The following is a 19,112-nucleotide window of genomic DNA, read 5'->3' as shown; positions in this document are numbered from 1 at the left end:
AAACAAAGTATATGGAATTATGTGTACCCTCGATTTTTTATTAAAAAAAAAAAATATGATACTTTACCGAATTTCACGTAGAAATCGAACCGTATTCGATACTGTTGAAAAATACGTTTAGATCGAAAAATTGACCGATTCCTGGAATAATGTATCGTTTTATTACGCATTGTGCATGATTACATACATTACTTGGTCCGAGGCTAAGGAATTCTCGTTTGATTGCAGAAATTCCAATTAAGTGCCTGAAGCTTTATTCGAGCCTCGATTAAAGTAGGTGCATAGATCGAAGTAGTGTATATAGATATACGTATACGGTATAAGTAAATATAGGCATCTAGATTACATCGCGTCGAACATTGTTGCTGAGTATCGAGGTTTTACGAAAGAGCGAATAATTGAATCGAGAGAAATCTTTGGTGTCTAGAGAAATATGAAAATCAAAGTGACATAAGATTTTGTAAGGAAAGGACGTATAACAACGATATACGTCCATTTCGTAAAGATACCCGAGTATCTAATTAGGACTGAACGGGAGGAACGGAATTTTGATGCAAAAAAAAAATGGAAAAAAAGCATTTGTATTTTTCAAGAGAAAAAGCATTATTTTTTCGTCATAAGGTTAGCAGGAGGTTTAGCTATTCTTCCTGTTTGAATACTGACGATGAATGGAGCTTAATAAATCCCTTCCTGGCAATCGCCCTCGAATTATAAAGTCGTTGGCTTCTCAGCAATCCATAATATACTATATAGTACTTTTTTCAGCCTTATTTACCTAGCTAGGTATACGTACGTATATATATACGTGAAGTAGAAAAATCTGAAATATCGATTCATCTGCACGTAACGTGGGTATAGAAGAAGCATGAAATTAAAAGTCGCTGACGACTGAAATACCAATGCCTAAAGGCGCAATTACAATGCACAGCTTTCCAGAGGAATATTTAGTGGCACGTGGCCCTCCGGCGCGATATTAGTCGTTTAATGTGCGACTTTAATTTTCACGGTGCGGTCGGAACGAATTTTTAATTTGTCCCGACATAACCCACGTGAAGGTAGATACGTGTGCCGTATCGAAACTTTGAATTAATACATGAAAGTAGATACTACATATAGGCTACGTGTATACGTAATAGGAAAATAACGTTTGAAAAAAAATAATTATACCAGGACACAAGTCCTTTAGTTGATAATCAAAGTAGAGCAGCCTTATACGTTCCTAAGCATATTGCCAAATGCGTATACTACTAGCGTCAGAGTGAAGTTACGAAAAGATAATTTATATTATTTTACTATAAAAATAATGATACCGTATGCTCTACTCGCAATTTTTTTTATTCAGTCGGATCCAACCGGATCTCACGATTCTGGCGAGACTCGCGTGGGAAATATTAGCGCGAGGCTGCAAGAGTTATTTGACGTTTACTGCCTCCCGCGGTGCTGGAGAAATTGCAGAAACTTGCTGAAAAAGTGTCAGCAGCTTCCTCGCAGTCCTTCGCTAACAGGATGGCGAGCTGATGTAAAAACGTACGATATAAAAGTGCGAGGTGCGTAAGCGATTCGACGATCGGGACGTTGCTGCTCGGAAGGTCTAGACCCCATTATCATTGCTAATACATTGGGTGCAGCGGTAGGACGTAAAATAACTTTAAAGTACGAAAGAACCGATTCCAGTAGATTCCTATATGAGAATACATTGAGTGGCTACATTAGCAACGTGCTCGTATAAAATCGAATGGATTTCTTGTGTCTGGCATTTCTTTGGTGGTAGGTCATTGTTATTAGAAAAATAGTATTATTTATGTGAATCTGTCTATAGGTGTATATGGTCGAGTGGATGAAGAGTCCGGATAACTTTGTGAAAGCGTGTAACGAGCGTATACTCATTCCTTGCACTGGTCGTTCGATTAAATAATCTTTTCAGCCATCTTCGATTCTACGAGTTATGCTTTTATTGAGACGCGAGAGGCTTGGCTTGATATTGTTGAGAAAACTTGGAAATCATTTAATCAGTCTACGGCATGGTATGTTTATTATGAAATTACACAGCGGCAGATCGGAAAGTCGTATTTCAAGATTGCCGACAAAGAGCTCAATTTTCTTGCTGGAGGTATGGATTGAAATTCTGTGAATTTCACAGATTCTTTGATTACAAGAATTTGTGAAATTATCGATCGTTGGATTTATTATTTATCAAATTTGCATTGCTGTCTGCTCGGTCCTCAAGATTATCCAGAATATCACTGAGATGATAATAATTTCGTGACTCGGAATTGATAATGAAATTTCGGAAATCTGATGGTTGGTATTAAAAAAAAAAAATTGAAATCGCTTGAAAAGTCTTATACGGACTTTCCATGATCGTAAAATAGTTTCGAGTGCTGATTTGGATTCAAACTGTCCTCTCGATACTTTGGACTATTCGCAAAACCAGCGGGAGACACGGAACTTAAGTTTCATCCGAGCTTAGTTGGTTACTTACTTACTTACGTCGCTACAACAATTCCTGAAGGGTTGTTGAACCTGACTCTCACTTTCACTCGGATACTCTCCCTCTCGTTTCGGAGATGCGCGAAGGGTGGTTTTACTATCGAGAAATTGAGAAGATAAAAAAAACAAGCCGAGCAACGCGAACGGCCTGCACCAATACAGAGACACGTGCTGGAGCCCGTGGATGCTGTGAGTGAACGACTGGACCGTTATGCTGATATTATGCATCGGACGTTTTTTCCTCGGACAATTTATGAACTTTCGAGAATATTCTTCCCTTCGGAATCCATTATGCTCCACGGGGAGGTATTGTTATTCGTCGATAAAATGGATACTGGCAGAGATGAAATTTTGTAGCATTAATTGAAACGTGTGCGAATTTGAAAATTTTTTATGCAAACATTCAATCATTCTCCTACTTCTAATCTTGGCTATTGTTCCTCCTGACTCGCTGTTGAAAAAAAAATCATTCTCACGAGTTTCTGAATACAGTCGGAGCGAGGGTGACTGAAAGGCTTAGGGTCAGGGTACGTACCATTATTTACTAAAGCCGCTCCATCGAAATGGATTATTTGCTGTGTAAACGACAAGAAATTTTAAGCATATCGCTTCAGTGTCTATATCTACACTGATATAGGTACTCTATGGCGAAGCAACGTAGTGTCTCTTGTATTGGACATAGATATATTATACGAAGCATTATCCCAAAAGCTGGTAGTAAATAAGCAATTGACAGAATAATCGATAATCGGATAGCGTTAAAACGATGAAAGATATTCTATGCGTTATTTTCGGTATTGCTGACATACACGAGGAGCGTTAGTAAATATATTGAATATATTTTGGGAAAATTTTGAAAAAAAGCATCTACTCGCGACAGGTCAATTTTTTAATAATAAAATTATAATTTTGAAAATTTAATTCTGACGTGTCTGACTCTTGGTGGGAGTTCAATGAAACAGCGTCAATTTGTAATCCTTTTCATCTCCGCGGCGAAGATCGTTTTCGAATGATCAGCTCAGGATTATGATTAATAGTACGAAAGGCACTCGCGTAAGCGGCACTCTTTTGTTTCTCGTTATTATATTAAGAAAGATCCACCGCTTTGAGACGGTCTTGATTGATGAGAGTCGAAACCTCGGCCCTCCCCCTGTTCTTGAGTAGAAATTAATTAAATATTCCAAGCATAACGGACTAATTGTTTCGATCGTAATTAAAATCGCCCTCAGAAACGTTAACTTCGTTAACAATCAAGGTTTCGCACCCAGCATTCTTGCGATTTAAATTTATTGCGAATCCTCATCGTCAAAAATAACATAAATAGGCAAAAACGGTCTAACGTTATTTTTTGGTTGTAATTTGCAATTCTTCGGATTGCGCAATAACTTAGGAATGGATTTTTATAAGAGACCAAGTATGTTTTTCAAAAATAAAAAAAAGCAACATTCATTGGACTGGAAAGATCTCGCGACCATAAACCTTTGCCTGAGTAGGAATCTGAGTCGCGGTGGAATCGTAAAAAAAGCTGAAAAATAAGATAAAGAGAAAAATAAAGAAATCCTATAAAATTCACTCTCTGCACTCTTCGGAGTAGCCAAAATTGCCAGGTTTTGCGTTTTCCGCACTAGGATTACGATACGTGATTACGAATGAGGATCGCGGATAAGGAATTGGGTGAAAAAGGCAGCTGTCGAGCAGCGAACGGGAAAGAATCGGGTTTAGGAGTCGATGCTGGCCGATCTCGTCCGATTCAATTTGCCTGGCAGAACTTGATTGAAAAACTTCGTCGAACCAGCCAAACGTTAAAGTATATTTATTTGCTTCTGTATCACGAGCGACGGAGAAGGAAAGCCCTGTGGAAGTTTACTGTCTTTTCACATATTTGACTTCTTCAGTTTGCCTGACTTCATCAACTAGATACACAGTGACACAGCATCCCATACCGATTCTATAACTCTGCATATAAGATTATTTAAAATATTCGACATTATTCGATGAACTAGAAACTTATATATAGGTATATTATATAGTATATACTAAACTGTCCTGAATATTGAAAAAGACACTCAATTACACAAAATCCACTTTTTTCCCCTTTTTTCATCTCATTATCGTACGAATTCGTGATATCAATTTTGCCTGAAAATTTTCGAAATAAATTCCCCATTAAACCGTATGTGAAGCAAAGAAAGAATAGTGTACGGTGAACACGAAGAAAAGTGCTTTATACAATAAGGAAATATATACTCGAATCGAAAGCAAGTAAATTCTTCGTAGTACTTGTACTTAACGTTACTACAATTTTTTGGCGTGGGAAGGATAGTACTTGGTAACTTTTATATGTCCGGTATAGCCATCTTGCTACATCGTTATATTACTCGTATATCGCGAGCAATGCATTTTTACTACGGACGGGTATATACGCTAGAAATAAAACGTGATTTAAGTTGTATAGTACTTATATTCCAAAATTTATTGATTTTCAATTAAATTATATCGTAAATCAATATCACTGACGTGCTTATGACATAAAAACAAAAAAAATATTTAATTCTAATCAATATCAAAAAAAATTAACACATATACCATAAGCCAATTGCACTAAGGCACTCTTACCTAAGCTGTCACGTAAAATTGTATCTCACATGAAAAAGCTTCACATTTGTTTGCAATTTCAAGCTAAAAGTGGGCCACGTGTAGGAAGCACGATGACAGTATATATATATATATATATAACAGTCACGAAAGCTCATCCTGTTTGAGTGCACAGTACGAAATCCAGAGCTTGCTAAATAAAAAAAAATCAATCTCTCACAACATAGGGACACAAAAATCCATAAGCATTCAATCGTTGATAGCGTCAATGAAAAGTAACGCGGTGACGAAAAATCACAGATAAAATCCCCTTGTCGCACTTTTGCCCCCTCGGTCTCTATATACAGTGTGTCGCGCGAAAACGTTTTTGAAAATCAATAGCGACATAATGGCAGCGGTTCGTCATTCGGTAAAAGTGGGCTGCTCGTTCGAACGGAGGAAACGATTATAGTATTTCTTCGAATCACAGACATTCGCTCGTATTACCGGCTTTGAAAATTACGAGCTTCCGTCCTTGTGAATTACTAAAGGTTTTTTTTTCTATTTTCGGATGACTCTGTATTACCGTCATTATTTCTCTCGAGCTTCCGTTATACGAAAACAGTCACTCGCTGGACACCATAAGATTTCAGGAAAATTACTATAATACTTGTGAGAAAGCTCGTAAGATTTTTATTTGATATAAAATATATTATTTTCAAAAATTAATCGACTGGTCACCAAGCATATACAATGTGGCTCATAAATAACTATGAATACCGGCATAAATGAATTCGTGGTAAAGTACTGTGTCATCCTTAAATCATTCTTACATGATAAATGATCGCTTGATACCTTCTTGAGGTTGAAAAAAAAAGTCATCCTGTAGATGCATAACGATTATACATATATTTCATGGGGGACCATAATAATCCTAGCGAATGGAGCTAGAGTGTTATCAGACGTTGGGGATCAAAAATTTGAGCGTCATTGTCATTTCGATAAATTAACGTTGAAGGTATAGTCATGACAAAATATTACGTATACCGTAATACATTCTAAAAAAGTTAAACATTTTTGATAAAAAAAATTTTTCCTCGTTTACATTAGTTTTCATTTTTTTTTTTTTTTGTAATTTATCGTTTATCTCGTGATGGACCATTTTTTTCCTACTCGATTCCTTGGCCTCGTAAAACTTTTCTAACAAACCATATCATTTGGCAAAGATTCTCGAACTGGACGCTCAACGTGGCGGATAAAAGCATCGCGAAATAAAGGGATTCTGGAAAAAATATATATATAACGTGTCGAAGAATGAAGCCGGCCGTAGTGTGTCGGGCGTTAGATGGGCGCACAGTCAGCATATCATTCCAGTCATTGCGCAAAGTGTGGCCAGCGCCATTAGTATCTACGGAGAAATCGACAGGGGCAAAAAGTAAATTGTAGGCATAATCCTGCACGAAAATTATCCGGAAACTTAGATAGAGGCTATAAACCATAATAACGTACTCTTAAATTTTTCATGATGGCCGCACGTACTTTTTAGCTATAAAACAGATACACGTATATATAGATATACATTATGAAATAAATTTCATGTAATTTGTCTGCTCCAAAAATTTTATTCATGATCGAGGCCATTATTAATTAATATTTAAATGAGATATTTGAAATTAAATTAGATCAATAATATATTTTTTATTTTTTTTTTGAATTTTACAACTGCAATCCATCTATTAAATTTCATCCCTTAACAAGACCTCGTCCCACCTTCCTACGCTTACAACTATTACCAAGTGCCTATTCGTGTACAACGTGTACATTAAAGTATAGATACGTGTCACTTGCCAAGTCCCGCAATCTTCGACTTCTCGAAGGAAATGGGCGTTCCTTACGGTAGCCAATGGAAACGGTGAAAGGAAGGTAAAAATATTTATTGCAAAGCCAATCTAAGCTTGTATCTTATAATACGCCATTCGACTGATGATGGACTGTATATATATATATATGTATATACCGACTCGATCTACGACTAGAGAAAGAGGGCAGGATATATGGGTGTGTATATGTGTATACGTATATGTTATAAAAAAATCGGAAAAAATTTGTTTTTGAAACAATAGGTATAGCACGGCTTGAAAATAATTTTATATTCCTCTCCTACGTAACAACGTTATCGCATCTCGACGAAATGCTCGTTTCATTCTCATTCACAGCGTCATGGATATCAGCGACTCTTGCCATTCCGCGAGCGATATTTCATACGCAGACGAATTTCTAAAGGGGGAAGTTTCTGAACGCGTCGCCTCTTAGTTCCTAAGAGATGATCCCGAAGTTCGCTTGAATGGAGCTGCGTGTTATCTGCAGTTTATATACATAGAATTTCTTTAAAGATATGCGGAAGTGAGTGCTTTTTTTGGGGTTTGAGGTTAATCCGCGGATTATTGCCATTTAATTTTTTTATTTTATTATTTCATAAAAAATCTGGGGGAATTGAATTTTTCTTAAATTCACGTGCAAAAGTTCGTATGCATTGAAATTACATAATAAAGACATTTGTTTGATTGCTTCAATTCTTACGTGTAAAATAGTCGCCAATCAGATTATTTATTATCAGCATATAAAACGATAAAATAGAGTAGTAGGTAAAACTGAATTTTTATTTTGACAGTTATTTACGTCATTGTGAGAAAAATTTAGTTCCCTTCTCACGAAAAAACGGTGGACAAATAACGGTCCCATTAACGCATTCTGTTTGCGGGAGGATCTTCGCGTTGTCTCAGATGCGATAAGGAACGAATGGCCGTTTCTATTCTGATATCGCTTATAGCTTCTGGAATACTAATTGTTATATTAAACAAGTCACAATAGTGATAATTATTATGAAAAAAATCTTGACCTACGTTAATGATAACAATTAAGAACGGTAGAAATAGAGTCTATAAATTCTTTTCATTCGTGACGATAACACCTCCTAGTCCTTTTCCCGAATAGAATAAAACACGCCTTATCGGAGCCAGTGCGGAGTCGCGGTTCTACCATGTTTCTCAGCTAATCTCACAGCGAATAGCTTCTCGTGAAACGGAAAGGCACGCTAACGAATCCGAGCATGAGTCAGAGATATGCCTGCCCTACGCATTTACGGTGTGCTATAAAAAGGTATTTTTTATTTCAGTAAATTAGCACATGCAACCTTACCGCGATATCTAGATCGTAAATTACCTACATATACAACCTGTGAAACGTGCTAATTCGCAATATAGTGATAAAAATCAATAAATTATATAATTTGAAGAAATTTGGGGAATTTCAAAAAATCCGCAAAAATTTTACGATCAGCATGTATAGGGCGTGCGAAAAAAAAGAGTGGTATGACGGGAAATAAAACCAAGGATGGATCCAAGGGAGGAGGCAATAAAATGGAAGGCATAAAGAGACAAGGGAGCGCGGTAAAGAGCGAGGAAAATAAAAAGAAAATCGTTGCACTCACGGGAAATGTAATTCGCGATAAAGTCGCCAAGTGGCTTCGCTGAGAAAAAAATAATATATATATATATAGACATATCTTATGCAACTAACGAGCCGGTAACAGACCTGTCCAAGAGTTGCTAAGAGAAAAATAAGAGAGTCCTGTCGATCTTTTGAATTTCCCGCCATTACCGGAAGCTTATCGTCGCCGTACGACGTAGCCAACGAGAAGATAAATTGTCGTCTGTATATAATCGGAAGTGACGTGATTTCAATGAAAAACTAATTCAATATCGAACGTCCGCTTTAATATTGACTGCAGCACGAAGACTTTAATGGAAAGAAAATTCTGACAGGCCGATAACTTGATGAAATTCCATTTTGCACTAGAAATCCAAGTAAAGTAGATATTGAAAGTTTGTTATGCGAATTTAACTATCGATTATTCCGTCCACTCGGTTTCTAGTTGCTTAATCAAAATCTCTATGTAAATGGGCAAAACATTTCTGAGAAAGGACGACAGTGGCTGAACACAGAATCATGGAAAAAATAATGAACGTCCATAAAATCCACGTGGCACGTCCATAGTCGTGTATGACATTTGCAAAAATTTAAATACAGAAAATTTGCAGAATTGGCTGATTTTTATTATTTATTAGTTATAAACCCGGCTTGTTTTCTATTCGTTAATTTCATGTTGACGCATATAAAACAAAACTGGACCGGAAAGCTTGTTGGCGGCTCCATTTATTTGTCAGAATAGAAAGATGTATCATTGCCTGCGAGTGACCGCATATCCATTTATTTGCTATTTCGCCTGCTATACAACGGAATAGGCGAGGACAGTTTGGATGGAAAAAAAAAATTTAAACAGTTGAATGAAAGATCTTTTTTTTTTTAAATAACCATCAATACTTTACGGCTATTGTAAAGCATGGTTCAGTAGAATATATTATTTGAATAAATTGTTAAAATCCAAACAGCCATTTTTCACGCCCGAAGAAATAGTACACTGATACCGAACCGCATAATCTTTTTTAATTAACCCAACTGGGACAGCGAAATGACTTCAGGGTGGGTTGGAATCTGAAATGTCTTAAATCTTTGGTAGCGACGACTCCCCCTGTAATTTATAGTGTTCGCTGTTAACGAAAAAAAAAATAAAAGTGAGGAATATCTTAAATCATATGGACGATGTGGATTACGCATTTAATAAGTATATAAAAATGTGAAAATTCGCTACTGCATTCAAGAGTTAAAGAATTCCTTGATAAATTCGTATAATTCAAAGATTTCGAGATTGGCGAAAATTTGCGAAAAAAAAATAACGACACGATACTTCACTCTTAAGTAATTGCTCAGGCGAAGATCTTTGCCCACGATCAAAGGTCAATCTTCCTCGGAGTAATTTCGTATCTAATTCATCACCCATTTGTTCCTCTGGATGGACCCAAACAGCCTGGCTATTTAGCTTCTTATATCCTTCACGAAACTATAGTAAATGCCCGTTCCCATCACGAGTTCCAATTCCTCTGGGTATACTCAACGGGCGACTGTCGATTTTATCACCAAGAACGGCCCTTCAACTTCCGTCCTAAGTATCCAAGAAGTCTGCCTATACCTGCCAATCTAGGACCGTGACCTTCTGATTGATCGACGCTTTTTTTTACTTGATAGTCACTTCGGACCGATTTCCACTGCAGACTCCGTTCCCAGCTCCCGAAAGGTGAATGAAATCCTTCGTTCGTAATTCTCGAAGGAACATTCTTAAGCTTGATACATATTGTATTTTCCCTGTGTATTTTCGTTGGATTTTCATTTTTTCTTTATATTCTCATAATTAACTCCTATTGATTTTCCTACTCCTGACAAGCATACAGAAACGAAGGAAACAACGTATCTGAATGGATGATACCGTTGTTGATCTTGGAACGCTGTAACGCCGTTAAGTGCTCCTTCTTCGAGAAAGCCTAACTTCGACGGACTAGAGACGTCGTGTTTTTAAATAGAGGAACGATCCAAGGCGTAGTAAGTATAAGTGCCACTAGGAATGAGGAACGCGCGCCAGCTGAAACACGTGGCAATTGGTCGTCGGGATTTTTTGTGAAGAAAAAGAAATATCTTAGCCACGTCCCAGCTTACCATTGACGTACATGATCTAGCACCTTGAATGCCGAGAAAAAAAGAGAGAGAAAAACGAACTTTCGAAAGGTACACGACGAGTGCGGGAGGCGTTAATTTATTTGAAAGCGCCTCCCGATTTAATGGCTCGTGGGCAGAAATAAAACTGGAATAACGCGGAAAATGCGTGGTTGATCCTCGCGAAGATTCTGTCCCGCGAGAAGAAAGAGCTGACTAGTCCGATGGCGTCTCTCGTAAAAACTCCAACGAATATACCAAAGCAGATTATTATATATAGTTAATAGACCTTTCGGAAGACTCTTCTACCGTTTTTCATGAATAAATCATAGATAGTTGGTAACGAGTATCTAAACGATATATAAATATACTGCTTGTTATCTAATCTATCTGATTTTACCGAAATTTAATAAAATTTATCGCTATAAAAATGATTGACTAAACTAATAATCCAATGACTTTGTTTATTCCGTATAAAATTGTTTGTTTATAGTAATATAAATTTAGATATACACAATATTAATTGGGCTCAAAGTAATTGTGTAATTAACGAAATTTCCCTTAAAGTACGTGAAATTTGTTTATTCTGAAATTTGATCATTGCACCCATTCAAAAGTTATCTATGCATCGTAGCTTTTATGATGCAGTCACGTTAAATGTCCTTGTACCAACGAGAATGGCTGCCTCTAAAATTTATACACGCGACCATTAATGCCAAACTGTTTTTGCGAAACTGCAAACATTGCGATTTCACATTTTACTGGTATAACCGTCAAAGCAATGATGTTCACGTCGCGTCAATCAAGTCGCCTGTAAATCAGGAATCGGATGGTGCTGACTTTTCTCTTCTTTTACAGGATGGCTCGGGGCAATGTCCACGGGGGTTGCGCTTCTCGTATCGCCAGTGACAATAGCTTTCTGTCGAAGAAAAAGTACAAGAGTGACCGCAGTACTGGGTGGCCTCGTCACGGCTTTAGGCTGCCTCTTCACTTCGTTCGCTTCACAATTTCATCAACTTTTCTTCAGCTACGGCACCGTGGTCGGTAAGTGAACAATTATGTCATAATTAGCCTTATTAAAAATTTCATACAATTTGCAGATATCTTACAAGTAGTATAACAAGGGGGGTTCTAAATATAGATTTCTGCACCGGTATTTACCGAATCGGTGAAATTGCACCGGAAATTCGAAATCGGAATTCCATTTATTGGAATCGGGGGTACAATTTTTAGAATCCGACATAAAGTTCCGAAAATCAGCCTTCGATTGGTGAAATCGGCACTCCTTAAAGTCGGGAAGGTCCACGACTCTGATTTAGCATGGATGCGAACCCTCGAAGACTCTCGAAATGTCGGCAACTGTGGGTGCAGGAATCTGTGACCAGAACCCCCCTTGTTAAACTACTCTTAGAGACAATTATTAATTTCTTGTATAATTGATTCCCGGAATAACAGTAAATACTTTTTTTTTCATTTTTCTCCTTTATACAACATAAACGGTCCATTACGCGATGGACCATTTCGATTCCCCTTTTTTCCGGGTTAATCTCCCATTTGTTTCTTGAGGTAGAGCACTTTAGCCAATTAGCTAACAGATACGCGCTATGGCCCATTCTCCTTTCGGGGAGTTCTATACAGTAGGCCTAATAAATCCATCAAACAAGGAAGAAGTTCTTTACAGATCCATTCTTAGCTTCATGGTTTTTCCATGAAATAACATAAATTCGCGACACTCCGATCGATGGCACGTCACTTTTTCTCTCATCTTTACTGTCTCTCACTATACTCCAATGGCGTCCTTTGTGTGGATATTCCACTTCGATCATCTGTATCCCAACCCCTAGAATTTTCCCCCAGCCAACCCTTTAGTAAATTCACACGAATAATAGTCACCTTCATTTTTATAACGAATCAATGCACAATGGCACATTTCTGAAGTAAAATCACCAGTATCGATATCGATCTTCATTTCTGTTTCTCTGAAAAATATGTGAAATCAAACATTTTTAACTATCGTATACTTTCTGCAATGTAAAATAAATTTTTAAATAAGAAGAAAAAAAGGATCACCATCAAATTTCGTTTTCGATACTCGACCATTCTATTTCTTGAGATACTCCTATCACTTTGGTGGTTTACCTCGAGGGTTGATCTTTGAACTAGATTCATTCTTATGGAAATACACCCACTCATCAATCGTCCTTCAAGGATGACCAGTCATCCTCTCACCATTCTACTATACGTATAAGTATCATCTTACTGCCACTACGTATTATTTATATCGAGCAAGGATAAGAAAAAAGGGAAAAAATTTTACAGTATCAAATAAAAATTCACAGGGAACATAAGATTCACGAATTAATAGAATTCCTAGGATTCTAGATTTTCAAATTTTTCTCCAAAGGGAGAAATTCTCAAATTTTTTCTCATCTGTTTTTAGGAATAGGAGTTGGCATGACGAGAGATTGCAGTACTCTGATGGTAGCGCAGTATTTCAAGAGGAGAAGGGAATTCGTTGAAATTTTCATCGTTTCCGGAAGTGGCCTTGGTATCGCCGTGATGTCCGCGTTCATCAAGGGAGCCATTAGGTAAACACGTGTTAATTGCATAAACACCATAAAAGATAAGAAAAACACTTTTGGTTTCTTTATCAACGAAAAATATGTGGTTATATAAATATCGAAAGTTACGTAATCAAAGCTGAATGAAAAATTTTGAGAAAAAAAAAAGGATTTTCTCGACCGATAAGTTCGGGCAGGAAATCCGGTAAAAAAATGTTAGGCTGGCTTCAACTTTCGCAATAGGAAGACTTTTGAGAAAAAAAAGAAGCAGACAACCAGCAAGAAATCAAGTTAATCACCATCGTTAGTGTCAGAAAATGGCATCGAGTCGTCCCTCTGAGCTAAGTAACGTGGTGGGACACAAAGAACTCAGCGTGACGTATATATGCCGTTTAGCGTGACTGCGATGTCCGTTCCGGCGGAAAGTTATCCTGAAACGGAGTTGGCAAGAATTCAAACGTCCTATCTAAGCAGAATCACCAAAGACCATGAGTTTGTTTAGGATAATGTAAAAATTGCTAAATTATATACCAAAGATAGAAAAACAAGGCACTTGTATGTACCCTAGCCACGTGAAAGAATTTTTTTCTTTTCCAGCAAAATCGGTTGGCGTCTTGGACTGCAGGCTGTCACCGGTGTCGTATTTCTTACTTTTATCCTCGGAACGTTTTACCGCAGTGCTTCGCTGTACCATCCTCAGAGAAGAGCGATTTTGCATTTGAAAAATCAAAAGCGCAAAATCAAAGACAAGAACAAATTGGACGATCGGCCTCCGTTCTTTGACTTTAGTACACTCAAGAGCAAAACTGTCAGAATATTATTGGTATCCACCGGAATATCAGCGTTTGGAATTAACACCCCAATATTTTATTTGGTAATTTCTTTTAAATTAAATTAATAATATTCTTGTCCTATACCTTAATTCAAATTCTATAATCTCCCATAGGCTCATCAAGCCGAAGAAGAAGGTCTTGGCGATACTGTTGTTCTTCTTCAAGCTTATCTTGGTCTTGCTTGGACTCTGGGCTGCGTAGCTTTCGGTCTCTTAGTCGTTCATCACAGTGTCGAGTGCCGAATAGCTCGTCAATATTTAACCCAAGCTGCAGTCTTCATGTGCGGTCTGTGCATTCTGGCTCTAACGGCTGTCCATGGGAATTATCATGGTTACGTCATGTTCACGTGGATCTATGGTAAATTGAATCTGGCTAAATATGTTAAATTCTCTCGCCAACCGTGACACGCTTACGATTAATCTCTCAGGCATCTTCTGCGGTGGCTACCATTATAGCTTGAAGATGTACACGTACGAGAGGGTAAGAGCAAGAAACTTCGCAAGGACGTGGGGCTTCGTTCAGTGTTCTCAAGCAATACCGATCGCCATCGGCGTACCAATCTCAGGTAAAAAATAAAAAAAATATTATCACGTTATGGTAAAACAAATCGAATACTACATTCACAATTTATAGTACGGTACTCATGGCTATAAACGGTATACAAAAATAGTCTGATTATCATAATGATATAATAATTTAATCAATAGATTTAATATCAAACACATCGTATCGATTCGTATATTAATCGTATTCGGAAATGGTAACCACGCTTGATTTCCACTCCTACCTACAGTTGCACGAATCATCGTCCTGACGTCTAGATTTGCATGACAGCTTAATAACTGCCTGATAATCATAATTCAGATTGATGGTTTTCCGAATCCTATTGATAGATCCAATGATTGACGTTTTCAGGGTATATGAACGTCGGATGTGGCGGCAAGGCCGGTTACTACTTCAGTTCTACCTGCGTTCTAGTCGGGAGTTTCACTCTCTTTTTCATAGACCTTCACAGGAGGAATTTATCCAGGCATAAGCATACCAGAGCCAATGGGACTAGGCATCTGTGCGTATCCGATAGTTGTCCGCAAAGACGACGATTATCATTTAGTCAGGAGCCTGAGAACGAAGGAGTAGCCGCTGGAGCGGCTGCCGCAGCGTTGGTCTTAGGGGCTGAGCTTGCACCTGCCCCAGGTAACCTTTAACAGACCATTAATACTGTCATTATATTATTAAACGAATTTTGATTATTTAATTAAATCTTTGGTCCAGGGGAAATCATGGATGCCCTGGGTGTCGACAAACCCGAGTTGACCTGCATCTCTGAAGAAGGCATAGCGGACATGGACCTACCGGATAATCTTCTCGATGACCTTGATTACATAGGCGACTGCATAACGTCCTGTAACAAAGTGGAGAATTACCTGATGCTTTCGGAATTCGAAAACAACCTCATAGCCGAAATGCCCATTATTCTTGATCGAAAAGGTCGTCGATGGTCACTGGCAAGATCGAAGGGTCCTGCTTCCGGAAGTCAGGGAGGTCCTGCTCCCGCAGCGAGCGAGGAGGAAGAGTCAAAGCCAAAGTGGCGGCTGATGACTGCTCCTCCGAATAATCGAGTCATTACGGTCATTGACGAAGCTAGCACGTAATACCTGGCGAGCGTGTAGATACACTAATTTATTTATGATAATTTATTGTCAATCTATTTTTATTCTATCATCGATTAGATCAAATCGACGATAAGCTCTGTGCGATCAACGAATACGTCAATGGGTATATACATGAAAATGAAGGGGTCAGCGTCGGTCAACCAGGAAACAATTCGTAGCTATCGACTGAGAAAGTTTCACGCTGAGGTCAGATCGTCAATTCGGTTAGAATTGTCGATTCGTTATTCGCAAGACGATATTGGTACATCCTTCTCAATCTACCTTACTCGGTGACCCTATTGATCCAAGTCTACCTTACTATTTTTCAAGCCTCACGAGACAATAAAGCTTACCTTTAATTTACGGAAATAAGCCACAAATATACTCCGTCCAGAGATACATGTTTTATAGAAGAATTTCAAAGATTAATAAACACTCGGTAATTAGGATTCGTCTAGTCCAACAGATATCAACTAGAAGTACCAACAGCAGTCGAGTTAATTTCCATTGGGAAGTTTTCAATGCAAATGACGTCGCGAGTTCGTTAAATGCAGATTAGGATATCTTTGTGCTTTTTATGACCCTCGCGAATTACCGAACGAGGACAATTTTTTTATAACGAATTATCCTCAGCATTCGCTATGCGTCTTGGCCACTAGTTGCGCAAACCCCTTCATTAATCGAGCAGGAGCGTTACGGCTACCATGTTAAGGATTGTTTAGCGTGTGATTAGTGTTAATTGCGATATAAATTTAGAAACGATCTTTCGATCGGAACGTGTCGCGGATCGACGGAAAGTCACGATCTATTCGACGAACGAACGTAGGGAGCTTCGTCGCGTTTCAAGAGACTGGCAAAAAAAATGAATTTCTTGTGATCGGATTAGAAAAATAATATGTTGCGGTGATTAGGACAAGCGCAGTTTACGACAGCGTGTTACAATAAGGAATTTCGGACTAGTCTGATTAGCTTAAGATAGACGTAGATACGAATACGATTATTATCATTTGTTTTTATCATGAAAGTTTTCCAAGTTTTTCGAGTTGCACGCGTCACTTTTTTTTTCTATGGGAAAGATGAAAATGAGAAAAAAAAAAAAGAAGCGTGGGCGCCAACGGACGCTAATGGGTGCTGCCAGATTTGGCTTACGGGGTCAAAGGTTAACCAGTGCACGACAGCTTTATAAAAGTCTTAGGCGAACAAAATCACTGGATTACTCACGTGCCTAGTATCTTTTATTCTCTAATTCCTTCTTCTCTTTTTATCCGTCTATTCTCTAGGTTTTATCTCTTTTTTTTTCTCTCGTATCCTCCCATCTTTTCATCCTGTCCTAGACAGGTTCTCTTTATGGCACGGGTCATAGTTCAAGAAAAAAAAGGTTACGAGTCGCGTGATTCAGGATTTTTTTTATTTCTTAAATCTTCAAACAAACAAGCTCGTCACTCTGACGGCTTTCTTTGATTATTTTGAAATTTCTACGATTTTTTTACCTTTTTTTATGTTTATACAAAACTTCAAATATTGCAATAGCATTATTATATTTTCATTTTTTCTTTTTAAAGCTGTAGCACATCATTATATAAATATATCTACGTTTTGGATAATTTTCTAAATTGATTTAATAGTATTCGCAGTTATCGCAATCGTCTACTGTAAAGCCTTTTCGTTATCTTGACTCAATAGATTCAATAAATTAGTAAGGTAATGGTTGACCCAGTCGTTGACATCCTTACCGACGTACAATGTGTGCAAGAGAGATATAAATATGGTGTCTTACAGAGTGTCCACGATTGGTACAGACTAGACAAAGGTCACTTAGTATCTAAATACTTTTCATCCGTTTTTGTATTTTGCGCAATACGAGGAAACTACTGTTACGGCCGTGGAACAAAAAAAAAACCAAATAGTGGCCCACGCCAATTGACCGATGTGGCATTTACGATAAGACAAATAATACGAGAATAGGAAAAATATAAGTTAGCATCGAATAAAGAGAGAGAAATTAAATAAATGTAAATTCACGGGCTGGATAAAGTGATTGGGAATATATTGGCTTAAAGAGATACACTCTATGGTTATTCCTCGTAATAAAATATCCCCTTTACTTTATAAAGTCCATTCAACGTAATAATAATGAATACCGATAATAACACGTATCTATTTATTTATTATAGTATTTTAGAGAGTGTATATAATTGCATAGATTGTATTTAATCTAGAGTCTGATATTGTAAAGATCGGCTACAGCTATTCTCCTGTGACCGTTACAAGTACCATTGTGTAACTTAATGATTTTTATCCTTCCATTTTCTACCTTCATTAAAAAAAAAACATTATTTTGTTATCGTGCGTATTTACAAAAATTATTAATATTACGACAGAAGCATCATATGCTTTTTTTTAGTCATTGTGCAATTTTTAAATTCGCGCGCTTACTTTACCAGAACATGACACGTGTCACGATACGACGTCTGCTCCTTTTATTTGCAACTGTCTGAATGTCGTTGGCAGAAATTATAATTAGCTTTGTCATTGTAAATTATTTTTGATCTGTACTTTTTTTGCCATTACGAAAATTTTTCTTCGACTTACTGTCAACGTGATACAATGTTTTTCACCTGCATTAGAAAAATTGAAAATTCTTTTAAATCAGTACAAATGTACCGGGTGATATTAACGGAAAATAAAGATTAATGAAACGACCTGTAGCCGAGTAAATTTTGCAGATATAAGAAATAGAATTTTGACTTGAAAGCCGATGATTACCGCTGCTGCCATTACAAGTTCAATTTTGAACAGCATCATGTATGAATACAATACTGAAGAACACAAAAATTGTATGTAACATAACGCGCTGAAAAAGTCACTCTATGACAAAAATTTAATAAAAACTAAATGATAGCCAAAAGACCCGCCCTATATATTGTAATATCGTATTGTTGTTGATATAAAAAAATATGGTTTTAAATGTCTCCCAATTATTTTCCTGTCCTTTTTTCCTGTAACGATGATTTTTTTGAAATTAATCAAAAAGTTGTATTCGCATAATTTAAAAACACTCGTGAGTCATGGCAAAAAAATTTAATTTAGTAAAAATACGATAATTTTTAATAACGATCCAATACCATTGCCAGGTTTACCAATTGCATTCGCCCTGAAAAAAAAAATAGACAAAAAAAAATAAATAATGATATTAAATGCTTTGCGAATATTTTCAAAACATCGCCAATTTTTCATTTTGCTATTATTATTATTATTTCGAGTATAACACGTAAGCTGTGTATTATCCTTAAAGCATTATCTGTTTACATTTATTGTCAGTAATAATTTTGGCAAGAAAGTATTTCTGCACAAAGTTTTTTGTTAAATCTGCCAATGATAAAACAAATGAAAGA

The 19,112-nt window shown here is 37.1% G+C and overlaps 1 protein-coding gene across 1 annotated transcript in view; it reads left to right on the top strand.

Annotated features, from left to right (window-relative positions):
* Positions 1 to 18,625, top strand: part of LOC107269909 — a 69,518-nt gene extending 50,893 nt beyond the window's left edge. The window contains exons 3-9 of the mRNA XM_015744335.2: positions 11,530 to 11,715; positions 13,112 to 13,259; positions 13,830 to 14,106; positions 14,179 to 14,422; positions 14,493 to 14,630; positions 14,981 to 15,259; positions 15,338 to 18,625. Coding sequence (XP_015599821.1) covers positions 11,530 to 11,715; positions 13,112 to 13,259; positions 13,830 to 14,106; positions 14,179 to 14,422; positions 14,493 to 14,630; positions 14,981 to 15,259; positions 15,338 to 15,717 — 1,652 coding nt within the window. The 3' untranslated portion in view covers positions 15,718 to 18,625. The remainder of the gene's footprint in view (positions 1 to 11,529; positions 11,716 to 13,111; positions 13,260 to 13,829; positions 14,107 to 14,178; positions 14,423 to 14,492; positions 14,631 to 14,980; positions 15,260 to 15,337) is intronic.
* Positions 18,626 to 19,112: the final 487 nt, after the last annotated feature.

The sequence above is a fragment of the Cephus cinctus genome, unplaced genomic scaffold, assembly GCF_000341935.2.
Source record: "Cephus cinctus unplaced genomic scaffold, Ccin1 Ccin1_scaffold0690, whole genome shotgun sequence".
In the NCBI taxonomy this organism is placed as follows: domain Eukaryota; kingdom Metazoa; phylum Arthropoda; class Insecta; order Hymenoptera; family Cephidae; genus Cephus; species Cephus cinctus.
Note: the sequence above shows the minus strand (reverse complement) of the source record. Positions and strands in the feature narration are given on the sequence as shown.